Raw genomic sequence first — 20,149 nt, forward strand, 5'->3', positions numbered from 1 at the left:
CTCCACAACTTGTAGAAGGAAGTAGTACCCCAACCCTGAAAAAAAAAAAGAAAAAACAACATAGCTAGGCACATGCCCCATTATAAAGCATCAAACAGTAGTAAAACAATGTGGGGCTGACCGTTACCGCCATATCATAACGATGCATAGCAAGCAATACCATAATTTTGCCCCATTTCTATTCGCCCCACATCGCATATATCCCCACAGTGCATTTATATTCACAGGAATATGCATCAGATAAATAGAAACAGCGGTGCAAGAAGAATGAAATCAACATCTGAGCAACAACACATCATCAAGGAGAACGTGGTTGACGTTCCAGCCATGCACCAGCATCTTGAGGAGATGTAAAAAAATGAGTGGTGTTGTTAAGCACCACCCGCAACTTGGCTGGAAACAGCATAGCATATTGTATATTGTGGTCTCTGAGCTGACGCTTGACGTGAATAAATTGAGATCGGCTCTTTTGCACCTCCAGGGCAAAATCAGGAAATACGGAAATATTATGTCCATCTTGTTGAATAGGGCCCTTTGTTCGGGCCAGACGGAGCACCGCATCACGGTCCTTGAAATGCAGGAAGCGTGCAATAAATGTTCTAGCCGGGGCCCCCGGCGGCGGCGGCCTAGGTGGAAGCCTGTGCGCCCTCTCCACCGCAAATTGAGAGGTAAATGCCTCCTTGCCAAATAGATCAATAAGCCACCCTTCAAGAAATGACTCCGGGGAGGTGCCCTCCGCTCTCTCGGGGAGCCCGACAAACCGGACGTTGTTGCGCCGCAATCTCCCTTCTATATCTGACATTTTAGCCTGCATAGATGTCACTTGGGTAGACAGGTCCGCCACCTTCAACTGCAAGGGTGGAGCAGCATCCTCCAAAGCCGATATCCGATGTTCGGTTTCACCCACTCGCTCTCGGATCTTCTGCATATCCTGCCTTAGCAGAGAAACATCCATTTGTACTTGCCCAATCCGGTCCGTGACCCTCTGCTCGGACGCAGAAATTGCCTGCAATATTTGCTGGGTAGAATGCACCTGTTCATCATGGTCAGAGGTGTCCCCCTCGGCCGTCGGCGAGGGCGGGCCGGCCTCACCCCGCTTTGTCGAAGTGGATGCCTGCTGTGGTCTGGCAAATTTCTCCAGTTTCGCAGCAGCGTTAGCTGCACTCTGTCCTCCCCTCACCATGGTATCCCTGAACGGGAATGCAGATCCGGAGGAGTATTACAGCAGGTTCTGCACAAGAGTCAGGGCAGAGATGGCACCCCAATAAACGGAGCAAGTATGTGGGCACACTGCAGATAATCAGGAAGCAGGTGTATGTTGTAGAAATTGCAGCAGAGTGAAAGCTGAGTCAGGGGCACCCAAGCTGTCCCCACAGGATAACAGGCAGCTAATGTAGGGCAGCTGGCTCCAGTGAAATGTATATAGTCCATCCAAAAAAGGGCACTGTGGACAGGTATTAAGCCCAAGAGGGAAACAGGATGGCAACCACAGTCATCGCATCGCACAGCACCTCAGGGGGAGAAGGAGCAGCAGGACTGAAAATGGCGGCTTTTCGCGGGCTTTTTCGCCCGTACTCGGTCTCCAGCGTCACCGCAGTGGGGCCCCAGGCATGCACCTCCACTGGACCCAGCAGACGACAGGGCCCTCCTCTCTGTAGTCCCCCAGCCGGAGGACCAGCGCTCAGACACCGCCGGGTGCGCGGACACGCGCCGCTTCCGGAGCTCCGACGGCGGCCGGCGGAGGGGTAGGGAGCCGGAGACCACGCTGGAAGGTCCACAACAGCACACCCGCGCCGCTCACCGGATCAGCAAGGGCAGCAGCAAAGGCAGCACACATTCAGGGGCCAGCTGGCAAGGAACAGGATCCACAGGTTGGGGTAAAAAGGATGGGTTTGCAGGATTTTAGTGGAGAGCTAAGGCTGCACACAGCTACTCCATGCCGATCCAAGCCACGCCCCCGAGATTTTTGTTCTTACCTGTAAAATCATTTTCTTCGAATCCATGGGGCACACAGGCTTAAGCCGTGCGTATAGGTGGTGAGCTGAGCCGGGCACCAAACCGTTAACATCTTCCCAGCAGCCCAGGCTCTCTTTCCCCCTATACCCCCCCCCCCACCCCAGGTGTCAGGTGCTTCGGAGTGTGCATCATGTGTCCCCCATGTAGTTTAAAATGTTTTTACAGGTAAGAACAAAAATCTCTTTTTCTTCCTCACAAGCTTTCACCAAGGAACATCCCAAAGCAGGCACCCTAAGGGGATGCTCATGAGCTGCGCTAAGAACCTTTCTTCCAGAGACTGCATCTGCGGAAGCAAAGGTATGTAATAAAACATGATGAAGGTATGGACAGAGGACCAAGTGGCCGCTTTAAAAGCTATTCTGCAGAGTCGCCATGTTTAGCTACCCAAGAAGTACCCCCTAACCAGGTAGAATGAGCCCGCAGGAAGGTCCGCCATCGAATAAGCATGGCAGATGGTTAAATGGAGCCACCTGTACAAAGTCTGGTTTGAAGCCAGCCAGCACTGCTTGTGAAAGTCATGTAGGACAAATAGAGAGTCCATCATGAGAAAGTCCCTTGTACTGTCCACATAAATTCGGGGGGCCCGCATGGCATCCAAGGATGATTACTCTTGCGAAGAATCTGGTACTTGAAATGAAGGAACCACAATCTCCTGGCTGATGTGGACTTGGGATACAACCTTAGGAAACTAGCCATAATGTGTCTGCAAGACAACCTGGTCTTAAGTCCGATACCTGCCAGGCTGATGCTGTGGCAAGGAGGAAGACAGGCAACGAAGGCCCTCGGTGTGCAAGGCCTCAAAGGAGATAACTGGAGAGCCTGAAAAATGAATGATAAATTCCATGGACAAAGGCTGTATATGAAGAACAGCTTGCAGAAAAGTCTTAACATTATGTAACAGTGCAATCTGTCACTCGAAGAGAACATAAAGGGCAGTAATCTGGACCTTCAACGGGGAAAGGCGGAGTCCCAAATCAAGTCCAGACTGCAGGAAGAATTGGATTTGGGAGAGCCAGAAGGATCTAGGATTGAAGCTACGAGTCGAACACCATATAAACTACATGCGCCCAACCCTGTAATAAGTACTGGCTGATTAAGGTTTCCAGACCTGACGCATAGTACAAAGGATGAACCTCGAGAAACCTTTAGCCCTCAAGACAGATGTCTCAAGAGTTAGTCTGTCAAGGCTAGATGGTTCATATCTGGATGGAAGCACAGGCCCTGAGACAAGAGAGAGACCCAGATGAGCCGCATACCAAATTCTGCGTGCCATTACTATGCCACCCTCCAACTTCAATTTGCGGAGAAGCCACGGAAACCGTGCGATTGGAGGAAAAATGGAAATGAGTGGAAAGGTCCATGGAACCACCAAAGCATCCACCGGGAGAGCTCCAGGATCTCTTGTGCGCGACTGTGACGGGAAGCCATCATGTCTATGTCTGGCAGGCCGCAGCTGTGAACCAGTAGTTGGAAAAGGACTTGCCCGAATGAAAACCCTGGCAGCTTAGAAAGTTTGCCTTCCAATTTTGTACTCCGGGATGTACATCGCTGCTAGTTGACACTCGGATGGGACTTACCTTCTTCATGGCGGTGAGACTGCACGCTCTGTCTATTTATATAGTCTACAGCCGTTGCATTGTCCGACTGAACCATGACTGCCCTGTGTTGGAGAAGGAGCAATGCCTGGCAATGAGCTTTGTAAACTGCTCTTAACTACAATATACTGATGGTAACCAGCTCTTCTGAGCTGACCACTGGCCTTGGAACGTCTGAAGACAAGTGACCGCCCCCCCTCCCCACCCCCTAAGCCTTACATCAGTAGTGAGTAGCACCCAGTCCTGTATCCAAAAGGGGTGGCCCTTGTCCAGATAAGACTGAAGGAGCCACCTACAAGAGGGAGTGATGGATCTCCCGAGGAAGAGTGATTATGTGACTTCAGATACAGAGGGGCGAGGATTGCCATTTGTAAGGGCCGAGAGCAGTGCCGTACTGCTGAGAGATCGCTGAGCGGCTGAGACAGAGAAGAGGCTCCAGGAGATAAGGACGGGAGAAGCGGGAGGAGGCCGGGAGGAGGGAAGCGGCGCCGGGCTGAGTACAGCGAAGCGGGAGGATCGCTGCTGCTGCTGTGTGTGTGGGAGTGAGCGAGTGTGTGAGTGCGAGGGCCCTACCACTGTCGGGCCGTTGCTGCTACCGCAGCTAGTGGAGTGAGTGAGTAAGTAAGTGTGTGAGGGCCACGTTCAGTGTGTGAAAAAGGAAGTAAGAGGGCTGCTGCTGCTGGGTGAGTGTGAGCAGCTGGGGGTGAGAAAGAGTGCGAGTGTGCTGCTAGGGGAGAGAAAGTGTGTGAGGGCTGCTGCTGGTTGAGTGAGTGTGCGCTGCAGGTTGGAGGAGCCTTTAAACTAGGAGCCTGGGGGTAGGGTTTAGCTAGAAACTATGGGTCATGCAGTGAGAATAGTAAGGATGGTGGTAGTGAGCTAAATGGGAGTGGAGAAGGGGGGAGGGAAAGAGCAGTCGGCAAGGGTATTTACATGGGTTCTAAAAAAGGTATTAACAAAGGCATTGCCAAAACATTAACTAACAACAATTATGTGTCATCATTACAGCATATAGAAAATAATGTACGTAGCATAAGGGAAAATTCCTATGTCGGGGCAGAGAGTTTAGGCCAAAACATTGGGTTGATCAAAGAGAAGAGTAAGGTGGGCAGTATTAAGTATGGTGGGGGTGGAGAGGGAGTGAGAAGGATAGTCAGTAAGAGTAACTCTAGGGAGGCACTAGTAAACCATTATAGGATACAGTTAAAAAAACAAGTGGACAAGGGAATCACTAAACTTAGATGTATGCTTGCAAACACAAGAAGCCTAGCAGGTAAAATGGGGGAATTGGAAATGTTAGCATCAAAGGCTGAGTATGATATTATAGATGTATTCTCTTTTCAGGAGGGACAGGGCAAGCAAAAGAGGAGGAGGTGTATGTCTATGTTAAACCATCTCTTAAACCAAACTTAAAGTAGGTTATTTATGAGGGGAATGGCAATAATGTGGAGTCAATATGGGTTGAAATCTCAAGTGGGGGTATTGATGCAAAAAAAAACTAGTTATAGACATGTGCTACAAACAGCCGGATATTAGCATACATGATGAAGAACAACTCTTGCAGAAAATCGAAAGGGCTGCGGGATTGGGGGACATCCTAGTGATTGGGAATTTTAATTATCCTGATATAAATTGGAGTAACGATTCATGTGTTAAAGCTAGGGGCAACAGGGTCTTAAATATGTTAAAGTTTCACTACTTGTCTCAATTAGTCGAGAACCCAACTAGGGGTAAAACTACTCTGGATCTAGTAATAACTAATAATGTGGACATTATATCAAACACTAAAGTTAGGGAGACTTTGGGTAACAGTGATCACTATATGATCACATTCGACATCAGTTTCAGGAAACATAGCTATAAGGGTTCAACAAAAACATTTAACTTTAGGAAGGTTAACTTCAGTATGCCGAGATGTGCACTAAGCGACACTGAGTGGGAATTTTTGTTTCATGGTAAGAACACTTCGGAAATGTGGGATGCTTTAAAAGGGTTGCTAGATAGCAATATTCACACATTTATTCCCATGGGCAGTAAACGCAGGAGTACCAAACTCAAACCGATGTGGCTTAACAAGAAGGTCAAGGCAGAAATCGATGAAAAGAAGCGTGCTATCAATGCATTTAAATCTAATGGAAAGGAGGATTCATACCAGTACAAGGAATGCAATAAAAGAAGCAAAAAAGCAATAAGAGCAGCTAAAATTTAAAACGAAAAGCAAATCGCTATAGAGTAAAACCAATCCTAAAAAGTTTTTTAAATGCATAAACAGTAAAAGGTTAAAAAAGGAGAACACAGGTCCAAAAAAAGATGAATTTGGAGTATTGATAAATGATGACGAAATAAAAGCGGAAATAATGAACAATTTTTTTTTCATCAGTGTTCACCAGAGAAGAACTGACGGTGGGAGTAGTGCATAGCGATAGTGACAGTAATGATTCGTGGTAAGATACTTATTTAAGTAAATAAGTAGTCAGGGAGAGATTAAGCAAAATAAAGATTAATAAATCACCTGGCCCGGATGGACTTCATCCGAGGGTTCTTATGGAGCTTAGGTCACAACTAGCAAGACCCCTATACCTGATTTTCAATAGTTCAATTAGATCAGGCATGGTACCAAAGCATTGGTGTATAGCTGAGGTAGTGCCATTATTTAAAAAGGGATCCAAAAATCATCTGGGTAACCACAGACCGGTTAGTTTGACATCTAAAGTGGGGAAAATATTGGAAGGAATTCTAAGGGAAAGCATACAGGCGTATCTGCAGACCACTAAGATTATTAGCAAGAACCAGCATGGGTTTGTGAGGGACAGATCATGTCAAACTAACTTAGTTAACTTCTACAAGGTAGTGAGCGACAATCTTGACCAGGGAAAAGCAGTGGATGTGGTCTACTTAGATTCTGCAAAAGCCTTCAATACAGTGCCTCACAGGAGACTTGGCCTAGGAAAAACTGTTTGTACATGGATAAGTAACTGGCTGGATAACAGGGTACAACGAGTAGTGGTCAATGGGAAGTCCTCAAGCTGGACACCAGTAGTCATCGTACTACCACAAGGGTCCATACTCGGGCCACTACTGTTCAACATATTTGTCAATTACCTAGAAATTGGTCTGGAAAGCACAGTGTCAATCTTTGCAGATGATACTAAACTGTGTAGGGTAATTAATTCAGAAATAGATGTGGAGTCTCTGCAGAATGACTAAACTTGAAAGCTGGGCGTCTAAATGAAGAAATAGGTTTAATATAGAAAAATGCAAGGTTATGCACTTCGGGGCTAAAAACAAACTTGCATCCTACATATTAAATGGGGAAAGTCTAGGGGTAACAGTATTGGAAAAAGATTTGGGGGTAATCATTGACAATAGGCCTAATAACCGTATACAATGTCAAAGCGCAGTAAAGAAGGCAAGTAAGGTACTAGCGTGCATAAAATGTGGAATTGAGACAAAGGGACAAGGATATAATCCTGCCGCTGTACAAATCATTGGTACGTCCGCACCTGGAATATTGTGTTCAGTTTTGGGAACCACTGTATAAAAAAAAGATATCGGTGAACTCGAAAGGGTTCAAAGGCGAGCTACTAAATTGATTAAAGTGCTAGAGGGACTGGATTACGAGGAAAGGCTTACTAGGTTGAATATGTATACACTGGTAAAGAGGCATCTAAGAGGAGACATTATTAACGTCTTCAAATATGTAAAGGGGAATTACAAAGAGTTATCAGAGGAATTATTTATTAAAAGAACTCTGTTTAGGACTCGTGGGCACTCGCTGAGGCTGGAGAGAAAATTCTGTACGCAAGGGTTCTTCACTGTTAGGGCAATAATGATTTGGAATTCCTTGCCAGGGAAGGTGGTAATGGAGGACTCTGTAAATGCATTTAAAAAAGGATTGGATGAATTTCTGATTTAAAAGGATATCCAATGTTATAACATTTAAAATATTGACGTTGATAATCCGGGTATAACATGATTTATAGTTGTTAACTAGTCATAAAACATTACTTCAGCAGGTACATTAAAATCAACTCAACTTAATACAGAATACAGGTTGAACACGATGGGTATTTGCGTCTATTCAACCTCAATTACTATGTTACTATCTGGCACTTTTGGAAAATGCCAGAAGGGGTGATGGGCTGGTGGGCCAGTCCGGTCACACAGAGAGGTGGGAAGGCCTCCAGCTGTCTGGTCTGGCCCCCGTCTCCATGGAAATGGAGGCGTGCTGCAAGTCTGCGACCCCTGACACGCAGCACGCCCCCGTAGGTAGTGCCTGCGCCCCTTTCATGAGCGCACACGTGCCTTTGAACATGATAGGGCTGATTTTCGGCCCCAGCCCATTCCTGGCCAAGAGTGAAACTGTACATAATCTACAATATTGAAAGCAGAAACCAGACAGCCCGGGACCTGCATGTAAGAGTGAATGGACACTTGGCGTGAATTCTTGTCTGCAGGGACTGCATCTTGTCGCCAGCAAGGAACATCTGTTGGAATCTGGAATTCAGCAAGGCTCCCAGATGTACCATCTCCTGAGAGGGAGCCAAGGAGGATTTTCGCCAATTGATCACCCAGCTGTGAGACTACAGGTGTACTGAGAGACAGATTATCTTGTAAAGCTCCGGAGACTGGGTCAGGATACAAAGGTCATCCAGATACAGCAGGATTCGTACCCCTTTGCGACTTAGATGCGCTGCTATGACCTTCACCTTCATGAATACATGAAGTGCTGTTGCAAGTCCAAATGGCAATGCTCGAAACTGGAAATGTTCCTACCTCACTCAAACCTCAAGAAGCGCTGGTGACTGTCACTGATGGGAATGTGAAAATAGGCTTCCAGAATATCCAAGAAGGCCATGAAGGATCTCGTTTCCAGAGCAAGAATGATGGAGCACAGAGACTCCATGCGGAACTTGGATACCTACAGGTTCTTGTTGAGCAACTTGAGATTGAGGATGAGTCGAAAGAAGCTATCAAGCTTCTGAAGTAAGAAGAGGTTGGCATAGAAGCACATGCCTCTCTGTGATGGAGGAACAATGACTATAGAGGCCCGAAGGGAGCAGATAGACAAGATGCAGAGCTTCTGCTTTTCCTGGGTCTAGTGGAAGGTCTGTTGAAACATATGAATTCAGAGGATGCTCCACAAAGGTTAGAGCATAGCCCTGGGACACTACACCTCTGAGTGGTCTGGTAGAACAGGTTTGTCTACCTCTGGACAGAGCCCTTTGACGAAGAACTCTGGAACCTGGAAAAAGGCTAGTTTGCACTGCAGAAGAAAGGAACTAAATGAAGATGGTCATGACCTTGGCGTCACCGCTGAAAGCAGGAAACTGGTCCTAGAAGCTCTACCATAAAATCTGAACCCAGGACAGTTCAATAGTCGTGGGGTGTAAACCTGACTGCGCAAGTATGAGAGTAGCTACCTGACCCATCCCAGTAGAGATATTAGCTGGAGCAAGAGGTAGAAGAGAGGCGAGTTGTTTAACTAGCTGCTGCATTATCTGCGAAAGTGTGGTGGTCCATGCTGGTACCTGAGAGGAAACTGTGGCTCAAGGAACCTCCCTCTGTGCAGCTGCAAGACACCGGACACAGAGACCATCATGATATGGTACTTAAGAAGAAAGTACAATTCCTACAGGTGTGCAGCACAAGAGCACTCCAATCCCTGGGTGCCTTGCCCATGGCCTACATCACAAAACATACCCAGAAAGACTAAAAAAACTCAATATGTATAATTTGGAGCAGAGAAGAGAAAGGGGGGACATGATAGAAACGTTCAAATATATCAAGGGTTTTAACAAAATCCAGGAGGGAAACATTCTTCAAAGAGAAGCAATAGGACACAAGGACATGCACGGAGGTAGGGTTCAGGGGAAAATTGAGGAAAAATTACTTCACTGAATGGGTAGTGGACAAGTGGAAAAGCCTCCCATCAAAGGTGGTAGAGGCTAAGACAGTAGAGCAATTTAAACATGCATGGGATAGACATAAGGATATTCTTACAAAGAAATAAGGATCAAATAAGTTTTAAGAAAAACAATATGGTAAAAATGGTTCTTATCTGCCATCAAATTCTATGTTTCTATAATAATGCAATCCAAGAAATCCCCACACACAAAAGTATAGTAAATTAACAGTGGTGAGTATTACTGGGATAAAGCACTGAATGCTGTAGCACCACCAATAAATTAATAAGTAGGGTTATGCTGCAATATCATCTGACGTGTGTACACAGATACATAAACCAGTGTACACTATCAAAATAGGAAACAACAGTAGATAAGCTGAGAGATAGAGACAGGAATAGAGACTAAGTCAGTACTCCTATACACTTACACATTCAATGTATGAAATCTGGGCACTGGTACTGCTCAACAAACCAACCCCAACAGGGGAGAAAGGAGCTAAATGTATAACCTGTGTTTTTCTCTGATGAGGTGTGTATGGTCTGAGGCAGACAATGCAAGAAAATTCCTGCCCAGCCTTTCAGCAATGGAGGAAAGAGAGGAGGAGTTGAGCCCAGTGGTGAGTAGCCTGCAAAAGGGGACGCACCAAGGGGTGGGGGAAGGGTTTACAGGGAGATCGCATAACTCTCCCTTCTGGCATCAACCCCAGGGTAAATAGCTGCTACTGTGAATAGGGTCCGTTACCCTGGTGGTCTAGTAGGGGTGCGGAGATGACCTGACCCACACTGCCAGTGCCTCCAGGAGCTTGCCTCCCTGGCAGCAACAGCCACAATGTGTGGCTCCATGTAGGGAGCCATCTTACATGCAGCTCCTATAGTGTGTGCTGGAACCTTGGCCGAAGTCGCTGACCCTCGCGCCAGTGCTCCCGCCGTCTACGATAGGAAGTCGAGGAGCGGTGGGGGTTTGTCTGGATGCTAACCTCCTGCCGCTCAGATACTGAAGAAAAAAATAATTAAAATAAAATGACTTGAAGTGTGAAGCTAGGAGCCCCCTTAAAATGTGTCAATTTTGGGCACAGAACAGAAATAACTTGCGGCGTGAGCCTGGGGTTTTCGGTATAGGGAGAGAGGGAATGCAAAAGAAAAACGAAAAACACCCTAAGGTGATTTTCTCAAGGCGCTGAACTGAAGTATAGAGGGTGCAGAGGGGGGAAAAAGAAGACAGCCAAGGGGTTGGGACTGATTCACCAAGAAAATCCCACCCCCACTAATGTATACAATCTTTCAAATAAACAGTTTTCCACTAGCGAGAAATCCCTTTTGGCCAAGGGACTTAAATTTGCGCCTACAAGCACCCCCAACATATTTAATCTGTTCGTTGAGTTGAATAGATTTGTCCGCACCCTATGTAGGAAACGGTACTTCATTCAACGCAATATACAACAACATAAAGAAGAGGGCATGGCCATTACCCTGGATTCAGGGGATGATTCAGCTCTCGAAATATTACACTCTCTTTTGGACAATAGCATCAGTTCTGAAAGAACTGAAACAAAGAAAGTTTATGATATCAAGAGGGGTGATTTTAGACGCAAATCTGAGTTCTACCCTCTCACTTATAAGAGCCCTATGGTTGAATGCTTTTACAAAACTACATTAGAGGATTTTAAGAATCTATGTCAACGTAACAAATCCTCTACTGGTAAGAAGATAAGCACTAACCTTACCAGATGGGAGAGGAAGGCCCTACGTGACCTTACTAAAGATACCTCCCTGGTTTTCAGAGAGGCAGATAAGGGTGGCGGTCTGGTGGTGCAGAATAGGGAAGATTATATGATTGAAGCTCATAGACAATTGAACAATACCGAATTTTATAAGATTCTTGATTTTGATCCAACATCACACTATTTGAGACAATTACACAATTTATTGGATGAGGCCCTGGCCGATGGAGTCATATCCAGGGAGGAATATAATTTTTTGTTTATTAAATACCCCACAGTTCCGATTTATTATCACCTCCCCAAAATACATAAATCACTGAATTCACCTCCGGGGCGCCCGATTATTTCTGGTGTAGGGTCTCTGTCCTCTAATTTATCTTTTTATGTTGACACCTTTCTTCAACCCCGTGTCTCTACCTTGAGGTCACACATTAAAGACACTACTCATTTTTTGCAGCTAGTTAAAGATTTCGTGTGGAAAGACACTTATGCGTTTCTGACTTTAGATGTACAGAGCCTTTATACTAACATCCCACACGATCTTGGTCGAGATGCAATAGCAGTCAGACTAAAAGCAGATGGTGACCTCTCGGAGAGACACAGGACCTTTTTGGTGGATGCTATTTCCTTTATACTTCAGCACAATTATTTTCTGTTCATGGATAAATATTATTTACAAGTTATGGGGACGGCCATGGGGACGAGGTTTGCGCCTAGTTATGCCAACCTCTACATGGGACTCTTTGAGGACACCCATGTGTGGGGTGGCGACTTTGGCGCGAATCTCGTCCTCTATGGCCGTTACATTGACGATCTTTTTATTATTTGGGATGGGGATTTATCATCTGCACAGTTATTTGTTTCTAATTTGAATTCCAACCATTTCAATCTTCAATTTACTTATTCCTATCACCCCCTCACTACTAACTTCCTGGATGTGACTCTGGAAGCTAGGGATAACAAGATTTTCACCTCCAATTACAACAAAGAGGTGGATACCCATTCCTATCTGCACTACCAGAGCGCTCATTACCCCCCTTGGAAGAAGAATATTCCAAAGGGTCAACTATTGCGACTACGACGCAATTGTACTGAAAAATCTAAATTTTTGGAACAGGCGGACTCTATGGTGAAGATTTTTGGTGAAAGGGGCTATCCCCATTCACCACTAAAGAAAGCTCTTAGGGAAGTCTCGGATTTGGAGAGAGATACTTTACTTAGATCCAACAAACTAGAAATTAAAGAAAGAGATCCGAAGGAGAAATCAGAAAGTTTGGCCTTTATATCTACATTTAATAATGAAAGTATGCAGATTAAAAAGATTGTCTGTAAAAATTTCAGTATCTTAAATCAGGACAAACTACTCAGAAATCAATTACCACAAAAACCTGAATTTATTTTTAAAAAGAATAAATCACTTAAAAATATTCTTGCTCCCAGCTTTATTAAAAGAGTTCCTACCAAACAGACTATAGGGGAGATTTGGTTGACATCAAAACCCAATGGGTTTTTTAGATGTGGAGCCACTAGGTGTACGACCTGCAAACACATGTATAAGAAAACTACACAACTCCACGTCAGAGACGGGGAGAATTACGAACTCTCGAGCTTCATGAATTGCAACTCGTCTTATATCATATACCTCCTCTCCTGTGGATGTGATTTAAGATACGTGGGACGTACAACCAGAAGCATTAAAATCCGCTTCATGGAGCACCGCCGTAATATCATTAAAAAGGTCCACACACATAGTGTCTCTCGACACTTTAGAGATCATCATGGTGGGGACCCCAGCTCACTTCATTTAACAGCGATCGAACAAGTAGATTCAACAAAGAGGGGGGGGGGACAGGTATAACATTCTATGTAAACAGGAGTTATATTGGATGTTCAAATTGAACACGATATTTCCGAATGGACTAAATGAAACAGTGGAACTTAACACAGTTTTGTGAACATCCTCCCTCAATCTTCTACGCCATATATTTATTGCTGGTTTCTTTCTTCTCCTTTTCCCCTTTTTCTTTTGCTTCCTTTCTCTGTAGGCCGAAATATCTCTGACTACAACATGATATGATGCCTTTGTTTAGAATGTTGAATTTAGAGAGAAAGTTTGAATAAATCATTCTATATATTGTGATTGTATTCAGTCTAGTGACAATGAGTATAGATTAGTGATTCTGTGTTACTAATTATTATCTAGTGTGTATAACTTATCCTAATTAATATATTCCACCTTATCTATATCCCATTCTACATTCTTTGTCTGGCCTAAACAATTAAAATTATAATTTCTCTGTCTTTAAGTATACTAACTAAACTGGAATAGTGGGATCCGGGTGTAACATGTTATTATCATTATATTAAACTATATGTATCCATCTTGTGGTTGGCACAGTGGTTGTCAAACTTGCGGGGACACCAATATACGCAACACAAGAAGATAGAAGTTATTAGTGCCGTCCGGCTGAGATGGGAAAGCGCCTGTGATGACGCGTTGCCCGGACAACCAGAACGATACCTCACGCGTCAGGATACGCGCGCCTCGGCGCGCGTTAATGACGTGGTGGTGGTGACTCGTTCGCGTCACTGCACGTGATCGGACGGGTTTGGATGACGCGACGGGACGGGATCCGTTCGCGCCACCCTCACGCTGCTTCCGATCAATAGATAGAAAACCTCAGGTGCGAATCCAAGGGACCTTTAAAAGGTCACTACGAATATGTGGCATGGGATCACTCCTTAGTATAAACCCACATCATTAATTTAATGGGTTATAACTCCTTGTTTTAGAGATTACTTAGGTGAGGTATTCCCTAAACGGTCATGTGACCATTTGATATGTGGGGAAAAAAACACATTATTAAACTAATTTAGGTATTTTTTAAATGTACTAGTATGTGGTTTACGTTGGATTTATTTGTCTGTCAGAAATTGGTCATATTATGAGATGAGCTGATTAATTTCAATCTTGTATGCAAATGAGCAGCCATATTGTTTGGGTATATAAACCCCTACTTACAGCCCAGTTAGCACCTTGAAAAAGTTGTGTGATCACAACGAAACGCGTTGGTGTGAGCTGCTCTCCTGCACTACTCCCTGGACTTACAAATACCTGGAGAAAGAGGACCTGAACCAAGTCCCCCTACTGAACCTCATGGACCTTTGCTGGAGGTAAACCATCCCAATTGAGGAACTCTAAATCTATTCCACTGCACCAAGGAACTGCAATACTGCGGAATGCTGAGCCGCTTAAATATCCTTGATCTTCTGTGGTAATTATTGCTAACAAAGGACTATCCTATTGGTACTATTGAATATAGAAGGGGACATTTTACATAGGAACAGGTCCAAATATTTTCTCCACAATTTCAGCTGAATGAGTCCGGGAGTTATGCTATACACCCTTTTCTAGGGTACATTAACACCATACATTTCATATATGTATAGGTATTTTATTATTTTTTATTTAAGTGTTCAATTCCATGGATGTTTTAGTGATTTTTTATATGTATTAAATATGATTGTATATTGATCTTCTCATCTCATCTATGACCTATAGCGCTAGAATTCTATTTGTTGCCGTAGGGAGAGAGGGAGCCTGGGCTGCTGGAAAGAAGATGCCTGGTGCCCGGGTCAGCTCTTATACCAAGCGGTTAAAGCCTGTGTACCACATGGATGTGGGTGAAAAACCGAATAAATGAATACAATTGTGGAAGTGAATTCAGTTTAAAAGAAGTTTTAGTAGACTGCATATTTCATTTGCATAAATAGATACTTAATACAAGAAGATTAGGCCAAGAACAAATCCATACTAAAATGCTAAACAGCAAATAGAAACCGTTAAAGGGCTGAAAAGAAGCAAAGAGGTAGGACAGAATGGTTAGATTATGAAGGCAAAAGTTTTAAGAAAGTTCAGGTTAAAATCACTGTCAATGTACATTTTTCCCCCCATAAAAACAAGGACATAGTTAAACATGGTGAGCTACAGCAATAATGAAACATGGAAGAACGTGGAAAAAGCCAGCACAGAGATGTGAGTTTTCACATACAGTTTGCAATATGAGTTTATGGCATGAAGATGCAATAACAGGGGAGGCATATAAGCACTACATAGAACATTTTAAATAGGAATAGATTGTTACATTATTGTAAATCATATGAGCTGCATTTTGATCTAAGGAGAGACTTCTAGATTTTTATAAATTTGATACACCATCTAATATAAAGTGGGAAAAACTCTATACATCAACATCATAATTAGTAAACTGGTCCCTCCATTGATTTTGGAGTGAAGAGATGAAGGATATACAATATCACCATTACAACAAAAGATATTATACTTGACCCAAATAACAAAGAAGGAAGAGGATTCTTTGCTGTTAAGTGCCCTTTCTTGCATTTGATAGACCTTAATTAGTTTTGCCTCTACATGGGAGAAATTAAATAATAATTGCAAAGACAAAAAGCAATAAAAAAAATTTTTTTTGAATCATTTTCTCTGCATGACACTTGCCCTAACAGTAAAGTACATTTTACTTACTAGGTATTGTTCTGAAAAAAAGAAATCTATAACACGTTCTACAAATCGTGATTGCAGCTCAGCCCTAGACCCTAACCCTGCACAATTACAAGAAAGGCTTGAACATCAGCGCTAACACTCAAAAAAATCTATAAACATAAAGATGGACTGTCCGTAGTTCAGTAGATCATTATCCTCTCAACATTACAAAAGATGTAATAAAGATAGGACCCCATCTGATTGCAAGAATATTGGTGATCTATCGTCCTGGTATCTGACAAGAAATGCGGATTATACTTTACTGTCTTTTCCTTTCTTTATTACATAATTTGAAACACTGAGAGAATCACCATCATCTTTAGGATTATAGGTATTGTTATAGCATTAACTCTATTAGGGAGTTTCATAGGGACCTATACAATTAGCTGTCATGCTATGACTGCGCACATATCCACCTATGATGGCAGGCTCAGCATCGCTGCGTTTCCTGTGCACCTCTATGGGGTGTGAGGAAAAATTAGACATAATGCTAGCCAGAATGGCACATCAAGCACAAACCCCTAATCACATTGCCCCATAGATTACTACATGACATTTTACAGATTTCAGTTTAGGATGTGGCACAGTGTTGCATATCTGTCAGAGACACATTAGTCACATGGACATCCTGTTCACCGTTACAAAATCCACATAAAGGAACGTGCTGCCTCTTCTCGCAGGCTGTCCATAAGAGCATCCACATTCACGGCAACCAGGGATCAGTGCATCACTATTCTCCAATAATAATGAGAGCTTAATTATGGATTAAGACCCATTCACAGAGAAGACAATCTAAAAATATAGCCCAAATGTAGTAAAACATTATACAAGCAATATATTCCACTATCAGGGGTAAACCAGCAACTATTCAGACTCTATGGCCCATTAACAGTGAGGATGATTCATCAGACACCACACCTAATTAGCAGTGAAACACTAAGGAACTATTTTTACCAGTTAGTTATATAGCGCACACGCTATGAACACAGAAAAAAAGAGGTTTACCTTCCAGTCTATTGAGGGCTCCTTTACAAACACATCCATTGTGCTAATGAGAAGGTCAGGGTTCCTGCGATAGGCCCGTAGAGCATGTACCATCACAGAATCAAATAAGCCAGTCTCCTTCATGGGCAACATTAAGTTTATTATCTGGCGTGTTAGGCGGAATGGAACCAATTCTGGAACAGGCAAAAACTAAAAAAAAAAAAAAGAGTAGTGGTAGGTGAATGCATCTCCGTTACAGCAGCGTGCATTGTGTTAAATCTTTATACAGGTTGAGTATCCCATATCCAAATATTCCGAAATACGGAATATTCCGAAATACGGACTTTTTTGAGTGAAAGTGAGATAGTGAAACCTTTGTTTTTTGATGGCTCAATGTACACAAACTTTGTTTAATACACAAAGTTATTAAAAATATTGTATTAAATGACCTTCAGGCTGTGTGTATAAGGTGTATATGAAACATAAATGAATTGTGTGAATGTACACACACATTGTTCAATGCACAAAGTTACAAAAAATATTGGCTAAAATTACCTTCCGCTGTGTGTATAAGGTGTATATGTAACATAAATGCATTCTGTGCTTAGACTTGGGTCCCATCACCATGATATCTCATTATGGTATGCAATTATTCCAAAATACGGAAAAATCAGATATCCAAAATTCCCCTGGTCCCAAGCATTTTGGATAAGGGATACTCAACCTGTATAAGCGTCTACCATGAAATACAGGACACAATACATGAAAATGTCATTTCACATAACCGCTAACATTTTTGTATATTTATGCTGCTAAAAGATCGTAGTATATTGTGTGACAATTGAAAATCGATATAATTATCACGTATCGATTTTCAAAATGTGTAAACATTTAACATATATGGAAGTTGTTGAAGTGGATTCAGAAACGACTAATTTCCACGTATTCTATAAACATATTTTATATGGCCATCATCATCATCAACATCAAATGAAATATTTTATACATCTTCTCAGTTAATCAGGAAGATAACAGGCCAACATTGATTAATTCATGTGGATTCTACAGATTCAGTAATTTGTATCAGCCCTTTGACTGGGAACAAAAATGTAACACAAGTCACATTCTTATGTAACATTTACAAGGCTATACCATGGCTTGTAAATGATTGCCCCTTTAAAAAGAATGTCTGAGTTCAGCCGGCATCCAGCAAGGCTGACAAACTCAGACTTCATTACTTCCTGAAACAAGTTAAAATTTGGAAGACAAACAACTTGTCGCAAGGGGATACGGCCTGTGGGATAACTGATCCAATTGGATTACACCACTATCCAAAATGTGTAAGAATGTTTGCGAAAAAAGGGATAGGATCAGTGTATCGCCTTTAGCACAGGGGAAAAGGGCAATTTATGTCAGCGATAAACACAAAAATCCATATGCTAATTACTTTCCTAGATGTTTCTCTATAATGCAACTATGGACAAATGGAGTGGTGCTTTTCTGCGTACCCCCCACTCACGTTGTTCAAGGATAAGTTGTACACATAAAGGTTTCTTTGACCTCCTCAATGGCAACAGTATCTGGATTCAATCAACCAAATATTATAGGATAATTCAAGAACTGGGTGTCATACCCTAACTCACACAATGATGGAGATGTAGACTTTTATCAAGGTTTCTTTCACTGTTGTCCAGACTGATTTCAGATCACATAATCGTCTCATATGTCAAACAAAAAATGGAAAAAGACAACCAATGTGTAGTATTATCTATGACTCAATTCCCGTATAGAAATCAATGTCATTAGTACATTCGTACCCCACTCACACGAAGGTTCAGTCTGATGTATATATAATATGGGTACGCCCACAACAATTTTTTTTGGTGATTTAAAAATACCTTTACAGGAGTTATCCAATCAATGATTGTGTGAGTCAGGGGTACGCAATTACTCTTTAAAGACGTTTTGGCTGTTGATACAAGGGCATCACCATATAAAGATACCGTTCTATATACATCAGACTGAACCTTTGTGTGAGTAGGGTACGAATGTACTAATGACATTGATTTCTGTACGGGAATTGAGTCATAGATAATACTATACATTGGTTGTCTTCTTCAATTTTTTGTTTGACATATGAGACGATTATGTGAGGTTGACGGACATCTGAAATCACTCTGGACAACAGTGAAAGAAACCTTGATAAGAGTTTACATCTCCATCATTGTGTGAGTTAGGAGTTAGGGTACGACACCCAGTTCTTGGATTATCCTATAATATTTGGTTGATTGAATCCAGATACTGTTGCCATTGAGGAGGTCAAAGAAACCTTTATGTGTACAACTTATCATTGAAAAACATGAGTGGTGGTACGCAGAAAAACACCACTACGTTTGTCCATAGTTGCATTATAGAGAAACATCTAGGAAAATAAACACAAAAATCCATATTTGAATTATCACTGACATAAGTTTCCCTTATGCGCCAAAGGCGATACACTGATCCTTCATCACATCCTGGCCCCTTTGGTTAACATTCAGTTTGTTGTTTGTCAATCATAAGTTTAGGGCCTTATAAGTGTATAGTATAACAGTCATACTGTAAAAATAAATAGGAGAACATGTTTAAATAAATATATAAATCCCCTCAGTTCCTTTGTCCATTCTGTTTGTAACAGGAGTCACGTATAGAAACAATAAAATGTAACTAAGAGTGTACTCTTTTTTTTTTTTTTTGCTTCTAAGCATTAATTATGACTACCTTCCCCATATATTATTGTTGCATACTTCAAATGTTCAATTTCAGCTTCATTTTTGTGTTTGGTGCATTTAAACTTCTAAATATTAACATGAATGACCCATAACCAGATTATTCTAGCTTGTGTTTGATGCTACTTATTATCAAACATTGGAAAGTTACTGGCATATGTAGAGAAAAAAAAATAGTATGATATTGTTAGTTATGTTTTTCTTTACATGTTAATGATATCCGCCACACACTTGTCTATAGAGAAAGTAGTACTATGACTCACAGGTGCTAGTTTTGGTCTTGGTTCAGACTGGGGGATTAATGTCGGCACTGAAGTCTGTATTCTGCAGTTGCTGCATTACTTACCGTTACTTCGGGCAGATTTTCGGTGCGTTTATCTGTAAATTTTATTTTGAAATTCCAAACACATGTATGGTATAACCTGCAACCAATCCACGCTTCAAATAACAGTTTCTCCAATGAAGGGAAAAAACTCTCCTTCCTTTAAACACTTCTGAATACTTAGTGCCTGCCAGATAGTTCTTCCTAAATCCTGTTATATATGCTTACTGCTAGGAAGCCTACAAGGAAAACCAAGAAGAAATCACTTGCAAGACTG

General features: G+C 42.4%; 1 protein-coding gene across 1 annotated transcript in view; it reads right to left on the reverse strand.

The window, feature by feature from the left end:
- The window catches only part of PRKDC (protein kinase, DNA-activated, catalytic subunit), an 836,940-nt gene that overhangs the window by 11,737 nt on the left and 805,054 nt on the right, over nucleotides 1-20,149 (reverse strand). Inside the window, exon 84 of the mRNA XM_063923695.1 lies at nucleotides 16,804-16,992. Coding sequence (XP_063779765.1) covers nucleotides 16,804-16,992 — 189 coding nt within the window. The remainder of the gene's footprint in view (nucleotides 1-16,803; nucleotides 16,993-20,149) is intronic.

The sequence above is a fragment of the Pseudophryne corroboree genome, chromosome 5, assembly GCF_028390025.1.
Source record: "Pseudophryne corroboree isolate aPseCor3 chromosome 5, aPseCor3.hap2, whole genome shotgun sequence".
In the NCBI taxonomy this organism is placed as follows: domain Eukaryota; kingdom Metazoa; phylum Chordata; class Amphibia; order Anura; family Myobatrachidae; genus Pseudophryne; species Pseudophryne corroboree.